The sequence below is a fragment of the Balearica regulorum genome, chromosome 1 (assembly GCF_011004875.1).
Source record: "Balearica regulorum gibbericeps isolate bBalReg1 chromosome 1, bBalReg1.pri, whole genome shotgun sequence".
NCBI lineage: Eukaryota > Metazoa > Chordata > Aves > Gruiformes > Gruidae > Balearica > Balearica regulorum.
Genome location: NC_046184.1, coordinates 150,082,952 through 150,108,329, shown reverse-complemented (window position 1 = coordinate 150,108,329; position 25,378 = coordinate 150,082,952). Strand labels below are relative to the sequence as shown.

The following is a 25,378-nucleotide window of genomic DNA, read 5'->3' as shown; positions in this document are numbered from 1 at the left end:
CTTGAAGAAGCTGAGTGTCTCTTCCTAGGCTTCTCTTTCAAACAAATATTTCTTTTTGGTCCCAATTAGTTATTCTGTGTGATTAAGTGACTGGCCAGCTCAGGGATCCATTTCTCAACAGCAGCTATGCCTGTTATCTTTTCCTCTACAAAGGGCATACTGAAAAAGAAACTATGTAGCAGTGTAAGTCTGTATCCTAGTTGATTTTTTTATTTAAAGGTCTGAAAAATTAATTACAGGTTTTACTTTAAAGATACAGAAAAATTCTAAGCCACATTTCCGTCATTTTCCTAATGTTTAAATTCATTTTGGAATGAATTTTCTCTACTGAGATGAAAGGGTCAGTGCATTAAATCCTTCACAGACAAATCTTTTCTCTTAAATATTTTAATAAATAGGCTTGATCACAAAGAACCAATTCTAAATTAAATAGTAAGTTTAAGTAAATAAATACTGTTTTCCGTTATATTTAATCTGGAATCACATTGCTACTTAACAGTGTTGTAATTTTCCAGCTGGCCATAGAAAATGCCAAGACTAAAGAATTTCATACAGTACTTTGGTGTCCAATGCCATGAAACTCAAGTGAGGAAAAAAAACCATTTTCAAAATAAAGGTTGTCCTTTTTATCAACTGGAGTGACTAACCACCAAACCAGGTTTTTCAAGAAAGAAGTAGCAACTTCCTTAATCTCCTTCATCCAAGGATGGATGCAATTCTGGATGCTGGATTTGTGCTTTGTCAAACAAGTATTAGTTTGAATGTGGAGGAACTCAGAAAAACATTTTGGCTGCAGGTTGGAAGACTAGGTAATGTAAGAATCCTTTCTGGAGTTGAATTCTTACAAATCTGTAAATAAGATTGCTAAAGTAACAGGATATGTGAGTATAATGTGAATAATCAGTAAACAAAAACAACAAAAAACCCCCATAGAAGACCCATCTTAAAGAAACAGAGCTTCTTGAGCTTTGTTTTCCTTTACAGGTTACTTTTCAGAAACTGAAGACAGCTTAAGTGAAAAGAAGTGATTATATTTAGAATCACAAATACAGCTAATTACAAATACTAGTTAATTGCTATGATTTAACCTGGAAGGTCAGTGAGACCAGCGAAACATCACCGAAAATCTATGTGCATGGCAATGCCTTTATTTACTTGCATGGCAGAGTTTGACACATAGCCTGTACAAGAGGATTATCAGCATACCACAGCTTGCAAAAACCTCTAGTTTGTCATAGCAGCTATCTTAGCTTAATGAGCAACCTTTTCTTCTTATATTTCCTAGAAATTTGTGTGTACAACTATGTCACAAGCACCAGAATGAAAGACAAAGAGTCAAAATGTAAAACTACTCTGAAATGTAGCACCATAATTGAAAGTTGATAATGTTTGAACACTGGTTTCTAAGGATGTTGCTCTCACTGTTTAATCTCTCCTTGAAAACTACTTCTGTAGTACTGATTGCACCTGTGACCCATTTTTGTGCCTTTTCTGTTTCTTCTATACCCTTTTCAAATAGATGACAAGAATTCCTTGCAATAATCAAGTTTATACAATGGCATAACAACATTGGGGATGTTTCTCTCAATCCCTTTCCTAGAACTTTCTAACTTCTTACTTATTCTTTTGATTTTCCTGAACAGAGAACTGAGTTTTTCATGAAATTACTCAAACCGACTCCACGATCTCTTTAATAACTGAGAGCCCTTCATCATATATCTATGTATATGTATGATATATGCTACAGTTACTTTGCACAAATAACTGCACCTCAGGTGCCGTTATCACCTACTGCCCTCGTAGGCCTCACAAACTCTGTTCTTCTCCTCCAGCAGTACCGTGGCCGGCGTTGCCCACCCCACCCTTGATTTGTGGCCCCACTGCCAAAGCTACTTGCTCCCCTTGTTCCTGGGTTTCCTGTTTCAGACGAACATTGTTGGCCATCATCCCTTGCTTTCCTAATCAACCTAATCAACCGCACTCATTTCCCAGCTGAAGATCTCCATGGGTATCTACTATAATACCTGTTTTCATGTCTGCTAAAGACGGAACTGCTGGGGATGTCACACACTGAGGATGGAGATTCTGCATCCATGTGCAGGGCAAGTGGTCAGATCCTTGCTTCACTCTCTTAATCTGCAAATTAATACTACTCCCAATGGCAAAACATGTCCTTTATCTTCAAGTAAGAGGTTGGCATTAATATAATAGTCTTTTATAGCCTAATTTTGCTCTAGATATGCTGTTTTTGACAATTACATCCAGGAAAAGCAAGATAGGTATTTTTAAATAATTCTCCAGATTTCCTTCTAATTCCAATTTCAAGGGGTCCAACACATATCTGGGAGAGTTAGTACCAAGATACAAACTACTCCAGCAATGATTCACTAATAAGCCCCAGCCCCTTCAAGTCAGTATTTGTTAAATATGGATATTGCAAATTCAGCTCACTTTTGAGCAACACTTTCATTTCTGAGTTTTGTGACAGAAGAATCCTTCAGAGTGCAATGAGTAAGTAGGGATGGATATAGTCAGAGCCAGTATGAAGCCTGTCCAGTGTGAATTTTATCACCTCAGAAAGAAAAGGATGATGTAGTCTTATAAAATTCCACCATTCTTCTGGAATGACCGAAACTAATCGAGCAATACCTGTACCTCCCTAAGGAAAGGTCAAAGTAAAAAGAATACTGAGTTAACAAGATGATTCAGCAGACTGGAATCGTATTTCTTTTAACTTGACATTTAGACTGAATTAACATCCTGAACTTACTCAGCAAGCAATGGAGCTCAAAGGAAATCCATTTAGTTTTATATTGAGAAAATCCAAAATGTGCCAGGCTGACATGACTAAGCACCTACTGAGCCTTGACCATCCTGGAAGCATGAGCGGGGCAGAAGAGCTTTTTCAGTACTGAACAGTGAAAGAAAACATGCAAAAAGAAAAGGCTCCCAGGATACATGCAATTAATAAAATGCTAAGGCGAGGTTGCCAACCACAGTTACAAATTTTCTTCACAAAGAGTTTAAAGATTGATGCAGAAAGGCCAGGTTGAAATGATGTGAAAGTCAGTTCTTTCAACTTGACATTTAGACTGAACTAATATCCTGAACTTGCTCAGCAAGCGAGAGAGAGAAGTATCAGGTAAGGCCTTTAAAGGTTTTTAGTGAGTGCTTGCAAGTCATACCAATAGAGAAACTAGAACACAATATCCAGGTGAATTAGTCGAGTGAACTTTTCCAGAGACAGGCGTTTTTAAAGGCGCAGTTCCTACCGAAGGCATCAGAGCAGAGCAGAGTGTTACCAGAGTCTGTTTAACTAGGGATAGCTACGCTCAGAAACTAGTGGCAATACTCAATTATATTTTCTGTGCAAGACAGCAGCTTGTATACAGTGTTTTACGGACTTATAACCAACCTTTAAGCATGTTCAATGGGATTGCTAATAGGAATAAAAAAATGCATATACTTCAGTGTTTGCCGGGTAGGGAAAGCTCCATTCATCATAGGAGTGTTTGCTCAATTATCTTTTTTTTAATTTAAGCTCACAATATTTATGAATTTTTTTCTTTTCTACTTCTGTGCAGGTGGGTTTTATTCACACTTTGTTTATATTTAATCTTTAATAGGCCAGATACAAGTAGCAAGATCTCAGCTAAATGGAAATTTCTCTTTCCACATGTTTGGTGCAGCTTCAGGTGAAGTGTCACATTACCAGATAACATGGATGTTACAGCCTTCTGAAGCACTGCAACGTTGTGCCTCTTCTGCCTCAAACATGACTAGAAACAAAACAGTCCAATATTACTCAGATCTCCTTAATAAAAACTTTACATGCCTTTTACTATCTGAGAAGCTGTTTAGTTGACAGATGTCCCATTTGAATTTATATTACCACTCGTAAGTACAGCGGAAGGTATGGAACATACCCTACAGGCAGCCCTAGCACATACTCAGCTGTGACTAATTTAGCTGCTTAGCAGATGTCAGTTGTACTACTAGAAGTCAAACAATCACCCATTCATTGTAAGCTCAGATGACTCTTCCTCAAGCCAGAGACAGTTGTTCATTGTTTTAAGATGCCTACGGTGTAGACGTTTTAAAACAATAATGATGGAAAAAAAAAAAAAAAAAGATGCTTAATGAACAGGAAAGTGAAGCCTCAGACCCCTAAATCTTAAAAATGAAGAGTGAATGTTCATTCTTTTTACTTGTATATCTTGTAATAACAAAGGAAGGATGAATTAAGGCCACAAAGACGACAGTGGTTAAGTTACAATGCAAACTGTATGAAATAGAAAAGTTGGAGAGTCAACGGATTAAGCATAATTTTTCTAAAAATAACTTGAGAAAGAGATTAATACACCTTATTATATATTTCTCTGAAGGAAACATTGGCTACTTGTGATCATATCTTTATTCTTTGCTGTAATTTATCTGTCCAAAGGGATATCAATTTACCGCACAAGGTTTTCTGAGATTTTTAAGTTGAAGATATCTATAATTAAGCAGTTGAAGAGTTCATGTGACAACTGCGTTACTAACAAAGTAAAATTCAACTAAAACATGTGCCTGATAAGAAGAGATGTAGAGCTCTCTACGTGGTGTGATAGATGGGCATCATTTCTCCTGGGAAGGTTGGGACAAGCACTCCTTCAATGAAGGAGGCTCCCTGTAAAACTGAATTGTCAGGTGCAAACTGGGAAGTGCCTGCACAGTACCTCTTTTCTTCCAGCAGGACCAGATGTTTTGAAGAGCTGCATGTTAGTACTTAATTTAAACCAAACCAAACCAAACAAAAAATCCCCTCAGAAGCCTCTACTCTAAATACTTGGCGAGGACTGTTCTCACTCTGCTGGAAGCTGCTCTCTGTCGGGACGCAGCTGCCTGCCCTGCACCAGCGGCTCTGAGCCTTTCCTGCTGTCAAGGCGGTGGCATCGCTCCCTTCCTCCCACCTTATCCCCCTGCCATGCGTGCAACACCGAGATCAATTTTCAGCCAGCTGATTGCCCCAGCGTTTAATCCGACTGAGTTACAGTGGGTATGGAGTACTGTAGGATTATACTCTATTAAGGCTAGTAATTAAAGGCACTCAGAGTATTGCAAATCTATTTTCATTGACTGAGACTAATAAAATACTGCCTGAAATATAAGTCTGTGTGTTTAAAACATTATTGCCCTATTTCTGCCATCATTTTTCACTTGTGACTGTGGCCCTCGTTTTACCATCATCCGCACCGAAATAAGTAGAGCCAGCTGCGTAGTAAGATACTTGTAAATTGAAGTATGATCCCAGTTTTAATCTACTACAGTACACAGAAGCTAATTTCCACTGACTCACCATGAGACAGAGCCAAGTAGTGTGCAAAGCGGCAACAATTTAGTAAAGGAGAACAATTCCATAAAATATGCTGGCTGTTTATTTTAATAACAAAGGAAAAAACAAGTATAGACCAAAAAAACCCCAAACTCACCCCTGCAATAATACTGACTTGGATTGACTGTATGAACATGACAGAACGCATAATTAGAATGTGAAAATTAGTGTGACTTTTCAACACTTCTTTGCCATACTGATGAGACTCAGTTAGCTGACTACCAGTATTTGCACCTTTACCCTTGTTAAACCCCAAGGGCAAGGAACTATTATGTGAATGTGAGGGCTGCACATTTCTTACCATGTCACGTCATGCATACTGAACAAGGTGGTGAGGATGGAGAAGGTGGGAAAAGCTTTAGGTAGAACCACAGAACCCTCTTGGCATTTTATAAACAGGCTGCATTGCAACAACAGAAGTGTTTCATTTGAAAAGAGGCAAATGACAGATCAGTTAAGGTCAAAATTGTTCCTAGTGTGACATTTTTGCACTGGGAAACTGATTCACAAAAATGAAAACATCCTGTGGGAACATGCAAATTTGAGACATTTCTGGTGGTACTCAAGTTTCCCTGAACTTCTCTCTTGTTCCTTGACAATACACCTGACAGAGATCTAAAATGCCTGGGCTTTTAGTGCCTAGTTACCTCACAGAGCTATTTTATTCAGGATGCTGGATCTCACAGGCATTTTAGCTCATCAGCTCCAAGGATTTCTAGGCCATTTTGTTCCACATCGGAACTAAGCTAAGCAACTGCTGTACAAGGGCACCAGGACCCTGAGTGGTTTCAGGGTCAAGAGGAGATTATTTTATTTTTAATATCTAAATGCCCAAGTGGAGGATTATGTCAAAATAAAACACTGCTGATTTCCTGATCTGTAAAAAATAGTGAGGTTAAGATCCCCCCCCCCTTTATCCAAGACAAGGAATCTCTCCATCAAAAATCTCAAACTGAGAAAAGATCAGAAAGTCTATTTCCCAATCAGGTCTATTTATAAACAGTATCCACAATTGTCTGAAGTCAAGGAAGAAAGCAAGAAACTTAAAGTCACATGTGCTCATATGGAACTTTTTCATACAACAAGCTGCCTTTTAGGAAGAAAATAAAACTCCAGTTTTCTTAACACATGTATTAAAATTAAACCTCACTGGAAAAGACAGACAGGGAGTAGGCACATATTTTTAAAAGCATGAATAGTTTATGTCTATACTAGTAAATAAAACCACTCCATGAAGTGAGACAAAGTTCTTATCCCCTGTCCTGGTTTCGGCTGGGATAGAGTTAATTTTCTTCCTAGTAGCTGGTATAGTGCTGTGTTTTGGATTTAGCATGAGAACAATGTTGGTAACACACTGACATTTTGGTTGTTACTCAGCAATGTTTACACCAAGTCAAGGACTTTCCAGCTTCTCATACTGCCCTACCAGAGAGGAGGCTGGGGGCATCCAAGAATCTGGGAGAGGACACGGCCAGGACAGCTGACCCAAACTGGCTATAGGGATAATTCATACCATATGACATCATGCTCAGTACAGATATATACAAAACTTAGGGAAAACTGGTCAGGGGCATGATTGCTGCTCAGGGATGGGATGGCCATCAGTCAACAGGTGGTGAGTAATTGCACTGTGCATCACTTTTTGTATATTCTTTTATCATTATCATTATTATTATTATTTTCTCTTCCTTCGCTGTCCTATTAGACTGTCTCTATCTCAACCCATAAGTTTTACTGGGTTTTTTTTTGTTATTCTCCTCCCCATCCCACTGAGGGTGAGGGGAGGAGTGAGCGAATGGCTGCGTGGTACTTAGTTGCTGACTGGGTTTAAACCACAACATCCCCAATCATCCATCTTCCTTAACTCTTGGTGTGCTTGCCTCCCCAGCAAGATTCTCCTCAGCACTCTCTAAGACAATGCCCTCAGCCACTATGCTTAAGACAGAAAGCATCAGTGACAACTCCCAGTAGGTAGCATGAACAAGGCTGCACCAGGTTTGGCTTCATCCTTTCTACGTAGTCCTCTGACTTGTGCTGGAGACTTGCACTCATCAACACCTCTGCTACATAGATCAGGGCACAGTATATCAACTCTCAGCTCCACACTGTAAGAGCTCATAACTCTATTGAGCTGGAAGGCAGCCCTCATGTCATTTCAGACACTTCACTTTGGGGAAAAAAAAGAAGATACGAAATACAGAATATGTTTGAAGGTCACAGGGACGCTATGTAATGTCCAGAGGATGCTCAAGGCCAAGCCCTGTGTAGTATGGACATAGGCAGCTTGTACTGTTTGCTTCAAGGCCAAGGAAGTTCCCTGACCATGTAAAAACATATCAACATTGAATATGCAGAGTCATCTGCATGCATGCTCCTGCGTGCAGAGTCCACACAAGCACAAAAAAAAATCATTGTTCTGCTTCTAGAGTGTGCACGATTTGAAAGAGTGACTTGCCTACTTCACATAAATGTTAAGTATTAAAGTATATACTGTGATGACAACATAACCTTGCATCACTACCAAAATGCTGTACTTAATTCTGATATTTGCTTAGTGGATGAGGGAAAGGCTGTGGATGTTGTTTACCTGGACTTTAGTAAAGCCTTTGACACTGTTTCCCAGTGGAAAGTGGCTGTTCATGGCTTGGACGGGCGTACGCTTTACTCTGTTAAAAACTGGCTGGATGGCCGGGCCCAAAGAGTTGTGGTGAATGAAGTTAAATCCAGTTGGTGACCCATCACAAGTGGTGTTCCCCAGGGCTCAGTGCTGGGGCCAGTTCTCTTTAATGTCTTTATCAATGATGTGGATGAGGGGATTGAGTGCACCCTCAGTCAATTTGCAGATGACACCAAGTTTTGTGGGAGTGTTGATCTGCTTCAGGGTAGGAAGGCTCTACAGAGGGGTCTGGACAGGCTGGATCGATGGGCGAAGGCCAACTGTATGAAGTTCAACAAGGCTCAGTGCCGGGTCCTGCACTTGGGTCACAACAATCTCATGCAGCACTACAGGCTTGGGGAAGAGTGGCTGGAAAGCTGCCCAGCAGCAAAGAACCTGGGGGTGCTGGTCAACAGCCAGCTGAATATGAGCCAGCAGTGTGCCCAGGTGGCCAAGAAGGCCAACAGCATCCTGGCTTGCATCAGAAATGGTGTGGCCAGCAGGACCAGGGAAGTGATTGTCACCCTGTACTCAGCACTAGTGAGGCTAGTTGAGGGGCTGGAGCGTGTCCAGAGAAGGGCAACAAAGCTGGAGAAGGATCTAGAGGACAAGTCTTATGAGGAGCAGCTGAGGGAACTAGGGTTGTTCAGCCTGGAGAAGAGGAAGATGAGGGGAGACCTTATTGCTCTCTACAACTCCCTGAAAGGAGGTTGTAGCCGGGTGGGTGTTGGTCTCTTCTCCCAAGTAACAAGCGCTAGGACAAGAGGAAATGGCCTCAAGTGGAGTCAGGGGAGGTTTAGATCGGATATTAGGAAAACATTCTTCACTGAAATGGTTGTCAAGCACTGGAACAGGGAAGTGGTTGAGTCACCATCCCTGGAGGTAGGGACATGGTTTAGTGCAATTTGTCAGTGCTAGGTTTATGGTTGGACTAGAGGATCTTAAAGGTCTTTTCTAACCTAAATGGCTCTATGATTTAATTCGTTATATTCATATTCCACCTAGGTTTGCCTTCACTGAAAATAAATGTAGGTTTCATAGAGGAACCATACATGTACCATTTCAGTCTAACCCTTTAGCAGGGTATAATATTCACCATGAAAAAATATAGGATATAGTAGGTGATAAAAATATTAGCATATGAGTAGTAGTTTAGCAAAATGAGTATCTATTACAGTAGGTTAGGCCACCTTAGCTTTAGTCAGGTTAAGATGAAGTTACAGGATCAGGAAACATTGGAGAAGTAAGACAGAGATGAACTGGGCTTTCTTGCCTTTTGTTTGTGGAAGAAACAGCTTTAAGTGCCAAGTAGCTAGGAAATATAAATTTTAACTTATTTTAATTGTGGTAAAAATTATGAATAATCTTATAACTTTATTTAGTTTAACACATTCATATTATTAAGATAACAAAAGCCTGACAGCTCAATTGCATTCCGCTGGCCATAAACCTTGAATCCGTGTTTATGCAGAGGTTCTTATGCAGATGTTCTCATGCAGATGTGCAAGTTATTCAACTGAGCTAGCCAAAACATCCTACCTAGCCAGTAGGATTACAAACTAATGAAACAACGGATTAGATACTTTGAAACAATGTTTGTTCTAGTTTTATGTATTTACCTTTCTTCTTTTACACGCTTTTCCGTAAGCACATAATCATCATTTGAATCTGTTCTGGGTTTGGCTGGGTTAATTTTCTTCCTAGCAGTGGGTATAGTGCTGTGTTTTGGATTTAGGATGAGAATAATGTTGGTAACACACTGACGTTTTTAGTTGTTGCCAAGCAGTCAAGGACTTTTCAGCTTCTCATACTGCCCTGCCAACAACATACATATTTTGTCTAATACTTCCTGCATCTTTACCTCAAATCAATCTAGGTCCTGTAATATATCTGCTACAAAGAATTCATGAGATCTTCCCAACATCTTTGGCAGTTGTCCTGATTTCAGCAGGGATAATTTTCTTCCCAGCAGCTGGTATAGGGCTGTGTTTTGGAGTCAGGATGAGAATAATGTTGGTAACACACTGATGTTTTTAGTTGTTGCCAAGCAGTCAAGGACTTTTCAGCTTCTCATACTGCCCTGCCAACAAGAAGGCAGGGAGCACCCAAGAAGCTGGGAGGGGACACAGCCAGGACAGCTGACCCAAATTGGCCAAAGGGATATTCCATACCATATGGCATCATGCTCAGTATATAGTTGGGGGGTGGGCTGGGAGGCAGGGCAGCTCAGGTTCTTGGGGAGCATCGACTTCAGGTGATGAGAAATTGTGCTGTGCATCACTTGTTTTGTACATTATCATTATCATTACTATCTTCCTCTTCTGTCCTATTAAACTGCCTTTATCTCAGCCTACAAGTTTTACCTTCTTTTCAATTTTCTCCCCCATCCCACTGGAGGGGGGAAGCGAGCGAATGGCTGTGCGGTTGTTTTAGCTGCCTGCCAGGTTAAACCATGACAGCATCCATTTCATATCTCTGTAGCACATGGATTTATCATGTCATACTGGCATGCCATCGCTCTTCACTACATGATTAAGTTCTCAGGTAAAGTTCTTTGCCTCTATACCTGCCAACATATACAGCCTCAGGCACTGTATCTTGGGGCCTCAGGATTTTCAGCCGTGGAAGGGGTCTAAACCGAGGAACTAATGAATGGTAACAGCTACCACAAACATCTGTGGCCAAATCCTGTAGTTGCAAATAACACAGGACTAACACGGAGGTGGAATAAAGGTGGAAAAAGTCAAAGCAAACATCCTTGTTAACCCTCTTTGCTCCACCAGGAAAAAATCAGAACTACATTTTGGACTGTGACTGAAGGCTTCACTATATACATTATGGTTTACGTGCAGGGAACCAAGGCCCTCTGCTTTGACTTCCAACCTGGACAGCACTGGCTGGGGACTGGCATAAGGACACTCACACAACAGCACAGTTAACGTGATATCAAGAGTGTGGTGGTCGCCAGAGGTGGAAGCCCTTGGGCATTGCCCATTTGTTCTTTTTTCACTGCATAGCAGTGTTCCTTTGCAGATACACCCTCAGAAGTGTTTCTCTGGGGGACAATGCCACAGTGCTACATGTAGGACAATTAATTTTCCTCCAAGTCTTCTCCCAGGGATTCTGCCTGCGGTCACAAGTTGGTCTCTTAAGTGGAATTAAACTACAGGAGAGTAGGTAAGTGTGGCTCAGTTCTCAGTGCTGAAATGTAAGTACACAAAAACACATTCTTTACCCTGCAGACACCCTTCTGTACATTTAACCTTTCCGGTTTTATAACTGGAGAGGAAACAAAAAATCTTATGCTTTTATCTATTGGGAAAAGTCTTTCCTAAACCACCCCTGAACTGAGACATCGTGAGTGCTCGGTATTGATGTACACCATTTGCTGTAAACTGAAAGGCTTGTGAGACCACAGTGTATTCTTTACGGATATAATGCATCCAGAGATTAAAGCATCAGATCTTAAATTTCTATTAGCTTGTTATTAAAGATTGTGACAGGCTTATTTCTTCCCTAGTTTATCTAAAGAATGAAAAATGGCAAACCCAATAAAATCCTATTTTCTGACCAGCCATTAACTTGATTTACAATGAATTCGTACAGTGCCTGATTTATGCCAACATCGTGTCACTGCTTCTCTGCAAAATACAATTAACTAATGATTTACGCTTATGCAAGCACAGGAGAAAGAGGATCATAATCTTTTCTCATGCCTGTTTCCCTTCCAGCATGCTCAGACCTCAAAAAATGAAGACTAATCTGGTCACGCGTGCTTCAACAGTCAGTTGACACTTTTTAATTAGAAATACAGAGAACAACCCCAAGTGAACATACCTGTGTAGAGCTAGACATGTGTCTATGCAAGACCGGACAGTAGGTGAAGTCTCTAAACACTTTGAAAGGTATTTTACATTGGATTGACTCACCCTACCTTTACTCTCCTAAAAGCCGAGATGCTGAAATTACAAGCCTTGCACCTATACACAAAGAAAAAATGTTAGCTATATCTCCTTTATTTCTCAGGGTTTCACAGGGTTTCACATTTTTCTCTGCAGTTATAGAAAACACTGGATTTTCTGCCCTTGGGACAGACTCCTTCAATAAAAACTGGTATTAATGTAGTGCACAAAACTGAAATCTTTTTATGGTTGAAAGCAGTGAACCCCAAAAATCAATGCTATATTTATAGCGTCATCATGATAGCTACGTAACAATCCTCTTACCTCCTGGGCAAACCCTAATAGTTATGAAAGAGTACGAGAATAAGTTAGCTCTTTAAAAATTAAGCATGCTTGTAAATCTTCCTCTGAGCTAATCAAAGCAACTTTTTATTCCAGCAGGCTTCCCATTTAAAAAAATAATAATAATCAGCTAACAGGAATAATCAGTGGTTGCTTCGTTGTAATATCCTTGAACAGAAATGTAATGATAGAAGTGAAATGCTGACATCTGAAAACTGCTTATGAAAGTGAAAACAAGTATTTTTAAGGTTCTCATGAAATGAATGCCAAAATTCAGTGTCTAAATGCTACAGATTTTGTTTCAATAGTTCTGTTATGCCTGTATTTTGTATTATGACCTGGCATTAAATAACAGTGACATAATGGCATAACCATTTAACTATCATACCATTTTAAAAAAAAATCATTGAAAAACAGGTACTATTTTTAAAAAAAGAAATTATTGATACACTGTACCCTCTTTTCAAGATGCAAGCGTTTCCTTGTTTTGTTGTAATACAACAATTTGCTTCTTTCAGTGGGACTTATCTTACATGTCTGCAGCTGACACAAGTTGTCTACTTTGGGAAAAAACTCCTTGGATGTGACTGTCCTTCTCTATTCACTACAGAGGGAATGTAGACAAAAAATTAGACTACTTAGATGCTGAAAATGCCTTAAATTCTCACAGTTCTCAATATTGCATGCTTTCCTTCTGTAGAGCAGGAATAGTAGTATCATCTTCACAAAGCATTGGAAAATCTGTGTATGTTCACAGCATTTTCAAACTGTCAAAGGAAAATATTTATGGAAATGTCTTCACTGAAAGAAGGAAGGAGGCGATCTATGTATGCAAAAAATAGCATCGGGGTAAAGGAGAAAAAGAGCAGTGGGACTCATGGTCTGTGAAAGATGAGAGTGGTTACAGAAGTGATCAGAAAAAATTTAAACAGAAGAAGAGTTGATATGCTAGGAAGTTTATATTTATGTAAGACCATTTGCAGATTGTGACTCGATTCTAAACAAATTACATATTCAACAGAATTAATTAACTTCTCACAAAATGGCGAGAGCAATGATTTTTTGCCTTTATTTTTTCAAGTATTCCATGACATTTTTATTAATAATTTTCAAATTAGCTGTCCCAGATATCATGTCACCTACAAGATTCTGAGAAACATGGCAGAAGCCAGGAAAACTTGAGAATAATTTTATTTCTTCCCTTTGGGTTTTCATGTACACTTTCTCTCCTACCTTCTGGTGGTATAAAGGAAGAATGATAAATAACTTTACCTTTCCTTTTTAAACCTTGCCATTCTCCTTCAAAGAACTGATCACCGATACATACTATATGCAGCCAAATGGATTTCAGTGCTCCTCTTCTTTGAAACAACAAATAAAAGTCAGCTGCTTTGCTTTTCTACTTGAGAAATGATCTAGAAATTCAGATAAAACATACTATTATATAGGAATGTCAATTACTCTCATAATTTAAAGCCCATTGTTCTACCAAAAATCCCAAATCAAACAATAAAACTGCATGTCCTGCGTATTGTTATTAGAGAATAAATAAAAAAAACAACCAACCAAAAAAAAAGGCTTGTTAGCAGCTTTGTGTTTTAGCTGTGCAGTAAGGAGATTTGAATATTGACTGCTGTGTACCGGTTGAAGGCTGTACTGAAAACTTGGAAATATTCATTTTGATTATTTTCTTGACAATGTTGTTTATAAGCTATATGATTACCTTACTTTGTAACATTTGGTCCAGCAGATCCCTTTTATTACATTTTGCTAAGATTTATTCCAATTCTCTCAGCCTAACATGAGACTTACATTTCAAGTAAGTTACCATAGCCTCATGATGATGTGACAGAAAACATCTGTCCGTTCATATGCAAATTGAATCTCTTTTTGCTTGTGAATTATAATTATCATATATTTACAGCAAGGTTTAAAAAGGAAAGGTAAAGTTATTTATCATTCTTCCTTTACACCATCAGAAGGTAGGAGAGAAGGTATACATGAAGACCTAAAGGGAAGAAATAAAATATATGAGCATAGAGTAAAAAAATAGCAAGATATGGTTGCCTATGAGTATAGCTGACTGTCTGAGCATAGATGCAGTTAGGGTCAAACATATTTGAAAGTAAATAAATCCCAAATGTACTTAATCACATTTGAAAGGGATGAGCTACAGGAACCAAAGGACCAGGTCTACATCATCTTAGGACTTCTTTGTTTCATTAAATAACTAGGAAGATATTGAGCTTTGTTTCTAAAAGAAGGCCTATGACTACAAACCTGTTTTTATTTAGGGCTTTTACAAGATACAGTTAATGGTATGTAACTGCTTTATCAGTTTTCTCAGTCATCAGTCATAACTTGAGTGCCATCAAACAGAAAGTTTCAGAGAATTGAGTTTGTCTATAAATAGACACATGAAGCATATGAAGGAATGATGGAACAATTATTACTTTTCCATTCTACTCTTTGTATTATGCGAAGATAATTTCTTTTCAGTTTAAATCATTGAGCATTCTGCCCTAATGTGTTGTCTTCCTACAAACAATCATTTATTTCCAAATGAGCTGGAGAACTGGAAACAGTCACAGGAGGGATCCTTCTACTTTATAATCCTTTCCTGACTACTTTAATGAACAACGATGCAATAATTGCTTTCACAGATATTTTTAACTGTTCCAAATAGTACAGACATAAAGCAGGATTAAGGAATCAGAAGTCATAAAAATCTACATCTCTTCTTTCCTTTTTCTCGCAGACTTTCTTTGCAGGCACAGGAGATTTCAAAACCACCACTGTCGTTTATATCCAGTGCTTTAAAAATATACTAGAGTCGAAATCTCATCCTACAGAATTCAAAATTAGTTTCTTCAGGCTTATAATTGATTCACAATTTCTCTCTGGGGCATTACTTCTTAAATAAGAGATAGAAGCACATTTCCTCCACCAAATTTGCTAATTTGAAGTCTGGAAGAGAGAGGACCAGGCAGCTCTCTGCAGCTTAACCCTGACTATCCCCCTTCCCCTACAAGGTGACAAGACTCAGAAAGGTTCAGAGGATGGGATAAAAAAGGGTGACACATGGAAGTCAGAAATCATGTGGCACTTTTCAAAAGAAACAAAAAAAAGCTGCTGTAAAGGCAAATAGTCAGGTAATTCCACTACCTGACCCCACATTTTGGTCACTAGTTAAACTAGCAGTTTATGAGGAATTAAGCATTAGTAGGTGCACTATGTGCTGGAGGACAAGGCATACTGGTAAGGCCAACTTCCATCTCATAGGGCTAGTCTTAAAATTTTCATTGAACATTTTTTCTTGTTTTTTTGACAAAAAACAAAATAGAACTAGGGTAACAACATAAAAAGAACATAATAAACATTTTCCATCTCTATTTTTTCCTCACTGTTCTCAAGTAAAAATGAAAAAAACCCCAACAATACAGTAGTACTATCAGGTCACAAGTCCATCTACTCCAGAACCCCATGAGACAGCGTGACCACTGACCCTTTGCCCACATTAACACACGGTCTGTTGCACGGAGCAAGAATTGCATGGTCAGATGTGTATTACACTATGTGTTTAAGTCTTCGTGCTCTGCTTACAGTCCTTTTTATTGTTCTCCATGTCCCAGCTACATTCCATAAAGAGCTGCTGAGCTTTGCTCAGGCACAGCTTTTGATGAAAGAAGACTGGCAATGAGATGAGCCAAGAAGAGAGTCTCCACAAAACCAATATGAAACCTTATCTTGAAACAATGTTCTGGGATTCTTCTTGTCCTTGGGCAGTATTTTTATGTGCAAGTGGGAGATAATGCAGACTGACGAGGTCTCTTTTTAAAAGTTTTGCTAATTTTCATTAGGCTGGTTCATATGAGTTCTCTGGGCCCCTCAGTGGAGGATTTTAATCATATTGTGCCTTCTGCGCTACAGTGACTGCAATGCTAATCTCTGTAATTCCACATTTGGGAGCTCACTTTTCAAAGTGTAAACAACTGACACTGACTTCATAAAGAACATTTTTCCAGAGGGAACACAATGGTAGAGTCATAGAGAAGCATTATAAGCCAAAAACAGAGAAAATAATCTAATTGTAGTATAAGAAATAAACCATTCTCAGTTTCCTTCCCTTGTTCTGTAGAACGTGCATGAATAAAATATATGTGAATAATGTTTTGTGAGGGAGAAAATTTTGCCCCTTTCTACTTACAGGTATCATCAGATGCATCATCTCTAAAGGAAAACTTAAAAAAGAAACTGAATTTCAGCACCTGCAGGGATGGAAGAACAGGTTTCAAAAAACAGGAAACAAGATCAGCACGAGTGAAAATATGAACTCAAAGGGAAGAAAAGTCTAATAAAATATTTGTGTTTCTCTATGTCTTAACATCTGATGCACTGCCAAGTTCCTTAACAGCTTCTGAAACACCAGGTTTTCTTCGGCTCTCCATTTTGAGCATTATTTTGCTTAGCACCTCAGAAATGCACTCATGATTCAGACCTAACATTGCCCTGGGACTCGTTCAACCCGCCCTACCTCTCGGGCCGGGCTGAGCTCGGCTCCTGCAAGCGAGTTGCACAAGGACGGCAGCAAAGGCCATCTGCAGAACCAAACTCAACCCTACAGGTAAAGCCATTCTGGAAAAAAATGCCATACCTTTAAAGAAAATAACTTGAGCAATTCCTAAGGGTCTTTGAGCTTGATAAATGGCAAGAGGTCTGAGGTAATAGTACAGTCATGTTGTAGTACTGTTTAATGGCATTTGCTGTTAACATTATTCATACAGGGATGCTATTGACTTGTAATTCCTTGAAAAGATGATCTTTTATAAAACCTGTATTACTGAAATCCTTGTGCCTTTTACCATTACACAGATTGCAGATGACTTCACAGGATCTATTAATGCCTTGAGTGACAGAATGCTGCAGCACCTGACTAAATTTAGAGAAGAAAAAGAGAAAAGCAGACCTATAATTACTGTCCCTGCAAAGAGAAAATGCAGGCGCTGTGCCAATTCTTGCATTAACTATCCCAAATCTATTAAGATATTTCTTCCAACTCAATTAATTTACATTGCAGTATTAATAACAGCATAACTTCTGCACTCTTGATCTCAGGGTGCAACACAATTAACGCTACAATGCTCTAACATAAAAACTTCTATGTATCCTGCAAAAGTATGAAATGCATATTTTAGAAAATTTACCAAGCAGCTGAAGCTGGAATAATGTGTTTACTACGTTTGCAGTGCTCCCACATTTCTTCTAATATATTACACAGAGGGTCACAGAAGGACTTTAATCTATGAGGCCAGAATATTGCAAAATAATGAATTTTTTTGCCCACACCAGAAAGTAACAGCATTACAATGGATGTGGTAACTTCTCTTAACTTTTTTTTTATTACCCTACCTACTCTTTATAGTTTTATTTAAGAATTACTATACTTTTATTTGCATATGGCTCATCTCTTCCTCCAGTTTGAAACATGACACACTTTAGCACTTCATAGTTTACCTTATCTATTACAGGATAGTTAAGAGGACCTTAGATCAAAGGGAAAAAAGTCTGTATTTCAGTGACTGTCATGATACGGTCTTTGGAAATTTATAAATATGTCACAGGAAATATATAAAATGCAAGATTTCAGAATTATGGTACTGAGGGTATATACGGCACAGAAAGCTGAAGACTGATGACTTTTCTGATTGAGATTCTTTTTTCTGAAATATAATTTATCAGGGAAATATTTTACAAACAGCAGGAAAGCACTAGATGCTTTGTGTAAAACTTCTGGGTTTAGCTATTCAAGATTTCACAAATACTCAGGCAGCTGTTATGACCCTGAGTCATAACAACTTTAGAGAGGAGGTATGATCTAATCCTCACTGGAGTTCCTTTGCATTTAATAAGCATTAGTTCCCTAACACCTGCCCTCCAACATGTTATGCAAGATCAGGTTCAATTCTTTTTCACTTTCACCAGTTACTAAAATTTCTCAGCGCGCTCTAACCCCAGCATCCCAGAGGCTTCCTGATCATTCTCAAAAGCACACGGAGGGTGGAGGAGAGAGCATTGTGGAAAATGCTATTCCTACGCCCATTTTTTTTCTCTGGACAGTCAATTAATCAATCAACCTAGTCTTCCACCCAGTCTAGCCTGTCTTCATGTCTAAGTACAAAATGGCAATAGATTGCACATATCTTTTCTATGATACTTTGTTCCCTCAGCATGTTTGTCACAACTTCTTGAGCCCCATCAGGCCGATCAGTAAGATCTACTTTTAATATAGCTGAACTTCAAAAAAAAAAAAGTTAAATAAAATAACACAACTCCACATTTACAACTGGAAGCTAAAGCACATGCTACAGAAGCTTCATCCATACAAGTATTTGTATGTTGTAGGTCATGTCTGTTGTCAGGAATGACAGTGAGAGCTGAAGGAAAGAAAAGGCAAAAGTTTAAGAAAGTTGTATCTATCTTCTGCATATTAGTAGTAGTACCTGCTCCAAGATCCTGCTCCTTTCTTTAAGGTGATGGTAAAGGATACTGCTGCCCAGGGACCAGATATAGTCTGCAACTTCACTTTTATGGTTTACAATCAAGAGAAATTTTTTCCATATTACTAGTGCACAGCATTATAAGGAGTACTAATGTGTGATTCATCAAAGGGATTTTACTGGCCCGCTCAGCACTCAACCAGGAAAAGATTTCCCATTTGGGCTTCAAGTGTTCTGAAAGTTTTGACAAATCATGTAAAAGGCACAGCCTTAATTCCTTATGACTAATCAGAAGTAAACTACATTTTGTATGAGAGCCTCTATTCAGGGATTTACTGCTTTTTTTCCCCATTTAACACCTTTAGTTAATTCATCTGAACACTTTAGAGAATTGCTTTTTAGAGAACACCTATATACTAATTCCTTTCTCATTATTCATCATTAAACCATTTCATTAGTCTCTCAAGAGTATTCATACTTCACAATACCACACCCCCTGGCAGGGTCTTTTGGAATAGCTGCAGTATGCCTTAGACCAGTCAGAGGGAGTGTCAGCGTTGCAGCAGTCGTAGTAATAGTGCTGGTAATAGTATTTAAGGACACTTTCAAATGTGGCCTACAATTACAAGGAGTAGCTGATACCTGGGATAAATCTGCAAATTGCAGTAGAATTGCATTATAGTAGAGGTAGGTCTCCACAGATTAAGAAGCAGAAATTATTAAAATATCATGATCCAAAACCAGGAAGAAATGTTTGCATGGATGTCTTATTTATAGACAGGTAAGTGTTGACTCCACTACAAATGCAACCTTCACCCATATAATGCTGTTCTTCCTAGAACACAGTATTTCCAAACCACAAAGTCAGTATCTATGTGGATGTTATCTGGTTGTTCCAACTGGAGCTTCAGGAGTATGAAAAAGCTTGGTGAAGACCTCCCACCCCTTCCTTGAGGCTTTCTGTGGTCTTTTTAATTTCATTTTGCTTTGTTGTTTTGCTGTCTGTCATCAGTGCTTCCAAACTTGATAGAAGAGAAATGCAATATATGTCTCAGAGCAGTTTGCACTATCGATAGCACACAGCAGCTTACCTGTTTAACAGCATAGAGAAGGCGACCGTAGCAGTACATCATGACCATCACAGGGATGACCAAGCAGAATATGAAGAGACAGATGATATAGGAGGTGGACTCAGCTGACTCAGAGGACCAGCGTACTGAACAGCTTGTACCTGCACCTTCTACCCCGTAACTGCTCCAACCGATCAGAGGTGGCACGGTCCAGAGCAGGGAATAAATCCATGAACCGCCGACTGCCAGCAATGCCTTCCGGTAGTCAGCGCTGCGCTTGTTGCACAGGGTGAGAGTGCTGTAGCGTTCATAGGACAGGACAGCCAGGGAGATCAAGGACACAATGCCTGCAATGAACCAAGAAATTTAAATGCTTACTTTCATTATTTTGTGGGGTATCCATTTTAAACCCCAAGAAACAATATGCTTTTCTGGTTATTACATCATTAGAAGCAACAGTGAAAACTATTTCCATTATTTTCTATGCTTAAATCCTCACTGGACCTGGTTGCTCTGTCCACCATGTATAATTTTGTTTAACTCGTATCTGTCTTATACTGGGAGATTTTCATACTTGAGAACTATTCCTCTTCTAGGCAGGTTTTCAGATTTAGCTGTTTTAGTATTACCCAGGGGAAATCCATTTTCTACATGAACTAGTAAAATGTAGAAAGATTCCCTTACTAAGAAATTTTCAATTTTTAACATCCATAAGCATTTTCAAATATTGCATTGACTTTTATACATTCAAAAAGCTTTATACTCAAGATTAGGAGCCCCAAAATGAATTTGCACTTCCACCCCATCAGCTAGATGGAGCTTCAGTTCTGACCACTCATATGCGGAAACAACAGACAACCCTTGGCATGACTGTGATATGGCAGGTTGTAACTTTATTTACATATACATCACATAAGTTAAAAAGTGATTTAGGTTAATATTGAGCCGTAGGTGTCAGAGACCAGGTCTACCTTCCAGTGGAAGATTCAAAAATCTGGGTTGCAGGACATTTCCACTCTCTTTTTCAAGGTTTGATGTCCCAATCCCCTCTACAAATCTTTATGGATTTGCATGGCAGGTTCCTAGTCATGACTCAATGGGGTTTTTTTGTTATTTCCTATTTTTTGTTCTTGCAGCTTCCTTACAGTTCTTGGTGACAAAACACTGGATACCACTTCCTAGGATTTATGACAGAAAGAACTTCTTGGAAGAAATTTAACACCATATTGTCCCATGGTATCCAGGTCCCTTCTTTTGGTCCTGTAAGATGAAAAACCTGCATAGATCTATATCAGTCCAGCTTTCTCCAGGATTTTTTTCCCCTTGATCCTTGCCATTAGTAATATCCAACTATACAGTAGCACTGAGATATACCCTGCCAAAACTCTCTGGTTTTGAGTGGTACCTACTTTCAGCAAATCTGTTAACAGAAAGGGTAACCTTCAGAGGAATCCACAGCTGTAATCCATTTTTTCCCCATTTAACTGTCAGCTTCTCCTGTAGTTCCTTCCCAGGTGTGGAACTGAGGTGAGTCAGAGACTCGCCTGGGGATAGCAGTTGTCTATCCTGTACCCCAGCAAAACAGCGGACATAAATACCCGCACAGGGCACAGGAGGATATTGTCCCCAGGCACAGCATTTGGCTTCTCTTTCACCTACAATCCAGCAACTCATTTCCTAGTTAGCTGGATGCAGGTGCAGCTATTCCTGCCATCCTGACAACAATTTGCAGTCACTTTGTGCAGAGCTGGGCATGGCAAAGGACCCAGGAGCATGCTATATTTCTCAGGGGAAGAGAAGGCAAAAGGGTGTGAGGAGAAGACAACTTTTGATGAAGAAACATCTTTCTTGTTACAAGAGCCTACAAAAGTATTTTCTGTATACTACTGGGAAGTCAGACCCAAAAAGTAGATACACTTACAGCTGTAAAATGACACAGCTCCACTAAATTCAACTGCATTATATAGTTTAAGATTCTAACTTTAAACCTATTTTAAGGCTAGACTATTTTAGAGGCAGTGGAGACTTTCTGAACATCCCCCATCTAATCTGATTTCCTACATAACATAGCTCTTGAAAGCCCTTGGCCATAATTTCTGCACTAAAGATGTATCTCAATATAGAAAAAAACCAGCAGGTTCTGAATTACAGACACAAGAACAAAGAATCTACCACTCTCTTCTTGCTTCCAGCCCACTCTTATTTATCTTCACCTTCTTAGCACTGCCTCTTTCCATGCTTTTATCTGCTTGACTAAAGAGCTTCTTGCTATCAAAAACATTTAGCTCATGTAGGTACCTAAGGCAAAAATCCAGATTTTATATTTGAAATTTAGGCCCCAGTAAGGTGATATAGGTCTATTTCTGCATTTTAGATTAGACCACCATGGACTAACAGAAAACAGTCTTGGGAACAAGAAATCTCTCCCTTCCCAGCTGAGCGCTCTACAGCAAGGTTGTGTTATTCTTGTTCTATCTCTGATGGCAATGAAGGACAAGAGGTCTCTATTTTGAAGAGACAGCAGGTGAGACATACTTTTGTTGAGAACAACCTACAGTCCTACAGGTGCGGTGTTGCCTAGAAAACCCAAATTGGATGTTCAAACCCGCCTAGCTCAGGGCCCTTCGCTGCTTTAGCCACCGGGCTCCCAGGTAAGTCTGGCTGCCAGCTCTGCCCGCTCGCCCCTGTGGCTGTGTCCTGTGGCCGGCAGCTCCTTATGGTGTGCACTGTCATGATTTACAGCATTTGTTTACACTTCCTCATATTTTTGCCTATTGCCTAAAATAAGAAAGATGCTCAGCTTTTCTCATGCTGGTATTTATGACAGATGGCTCTATGGAGCGGATCTGAAGATAACTGGCCATGAATGCAGGATTGCTTGCTTTGAGACGAAAAGTCTTGTCTTTAACTGGCATAGAATTAATGCTCAGTTATTAAATTAGGACCATAGTGATGTCAGTCAAGAATAAATCAAATATTAGCAATCAGACAAAACCACAAAAGTTGCCTTTAAATTATAGCAAATCGTTTTTCTTCTCTACACAGAAGAAAATTGGAGATTCTTAATTACACATCTTGACAGGAGTCATTTCATCTTTACTCACCTTTTGTTATTGAGTTCCACTGACATAACACAAACTACATTTTTCTCTGGAGGACAAGAACTGTGATATATGGAATCCCAGACCACAAAAGTTTAGAAAAAAAAAAATCAATATTTTTCTCTTTGTCACAGTAAGACTTCAAGATCTGTGCTATACCTGAACTTTTTAATAGCACTGAAATTAACACTACGTTGCATTGACATCTAATGCTTTCAAGACAACAAGGGAAAAAGAGGAAAGCATTGAAGGGGTAGTTCATAAGAGATATTAAAAGAATTCAACGTTCTCCATGTGGTTAAAATTTACTAAGCCTGGCTAACATTTTAGAAAAATTACAAATATTTTGAAAGAATGAAACTGGTGCTTTGAAAGACAAAAAAAAAAAAAAAAAAGAAAAGAAAAAAGATGGAATTCAGACCCAAAACCAAAATAAATATTAAACAAGTAGCTTTTTCCAACACTGAGATACATTTGATTGAATTGGCTGCGAGTAATGAAAACATCTCTTACCCAGGGGAGGAAGAAACAGAAACAACAGAGGCGATGGCAACCCTCTCTCAGTCTACTTTGTGTGACCTTGCGCAGCGCACACAAAGTCATGAGATGTGCCCCGACCCTCTACACCCCAACACTGCAGCTCCATCTGACCTTGCTGATGAAGAAGGGCCATTCACCTTAACACAGAAGCCAAGACTGGACAAAACCAAAACAGGATGCACATCAAGAGATAACCCTGTTCCAATATTGTGGTAGACTATCAGCTCAAATGTCTCTGTTTGCTAAGAATATCCTCAGCTTTTTAATTTAAAAAAGTAATTTTTTTTTAATCTCACTCCTTTATCAGTTCAGTAGCTGAATCCTGGGAAGATACCACTATCATTTGATCAACTACAGCAGATACACAGGCCTCATCTGTTCGACTGAAACAACATAATTTTGTAACAAAGGCAAAACCTGGTTTTGCATTCAGTATTTAGTTTGACACCAGGTGGAAGTAAAAAATGGGGATCAGGTGTATAACAGTTAGTGAATGAGCTGCCAGCAGAAACCTGATGATTGCCTTGTCCTTTAGTATGATCTTCTCCATAATTTTCCCAGGTACTGAGGTTAGACTAACAGGTCAGTAGTTTCCTTGGTCTTCCCACATGCCCTTCTTGTAATCCGGTTTGGATAAAGTAGAATAAAGCTTCTCACTTTTCATCGTGCCTCCTATTTTTGTATATCAAAGTTTTCTCGATGTCACACACATTTAACTGTTGTGGCCTTTGCCAGAAATCCTGCAGTTATCTGGTATTCCATTTCACACCCTATCTATTGCAGTCATAGGAATTAGTAAAAATCTCAGCTTTAAACCAAAAAGCAATAAAATACTTTAGAATTATGGCTGAGGAAAAGACTTGAATGTAATCTCCATACTCTTAATAACCAGAAAACAAATTTTAAAAATTAATGTAAGCTAAAAAGGAAGAAAACAATTATAATTTTAAAGCTAATCACAATGCTTTATGCCAACATTTCATTATTATTTTGCAGTAACATTTATGACTGGGTAGAATACATATATTAATTTAAAATGAGTAATGTTTTCTAAAATTGCAACAAAATTAAGTTCAGGAATTGCAAATCTAAATAGAATTCACCTCCAACAAATATTTAGGGCCTCAAGTTGGTACCTAGCCAAATAACTCCACAGGAGTCAATCTCAGTGAGAAATGTAATTTGTTCCCCCATCATTCACGCATATACAGGAACAAAGTGGAGGTTTTCACTGAACAGTACTGAAAGATGACATAAAAATTCACTGCAGATTGCATTACAGGAACAAATAATTATTCAAAAATTAACCACGGAAGTAAGTGACTTTGAGACAAGCTGGGTCTGAGGCATGAGTCTTTTCTACACAGCAATTAGTTGCAGTGAGTAGAGTGCAAGAAATTCAATTTAAAGTCATAAACCAGGACAGGCATCCATTTATAGGACTACCAAGACATTATCTATTATTTACTTTTATTTAAAGATCTGTACATTTCTTCCTGGCAGCACAGCACGGAGTACAGCTCTAGGTGAAGGACACAGCAAATCGCTGTTTTGTTCCTGCAAGTCCCAACTAAGAGCGTTACATTTTTCTATGAGCTTTTACTGTTTTACGCTGCTCACTGTGATGTAGTAATTGAAAAAAACAAGAATTCCAGAGATTCAGCCTGCATTGGGTAAATGTTCTGAGTACTAACTGATGTGTATTTGCCCTCCTAAAGGTCATTATCCTACATCAGGATTCGAGTCCTGGAGCAACATGGTTGCATGATGTAATGTATAACCTGCACTGTATTCTGGTTATCAAGCACCATAGGCAATGAAAAGAAGCCACAGGTAAGCTTAGGCAGACCGAGCTTGGAGGGATAGAACAGCACCTTCTCTGAGAAGACATTAATG

General features: G+C 38.9%; 1 protein-coding gene across 1 annotated transcript in view; it reads right to left on the bottom strand.

Annotated features, from left to right (window-relative positions):
* LOC104641809 (pinopsin) overlaps positions 1-25,378 on the bottom strand; it is a 96,469-nt gene that overhangs the window by 50,786 nt on the left and 20,305 nt on the right. The window contains exon 2 of the mRNA XM_075739360.1: positions 19,863-20,188. Within this exon, the coding sequence (XP_075595475.1) occupies positions 19,863-20,188 (326 nt within the window). The remainder of the gene's footprint in view (positions 1-19,862; positions 20,189-25,378) is intronic.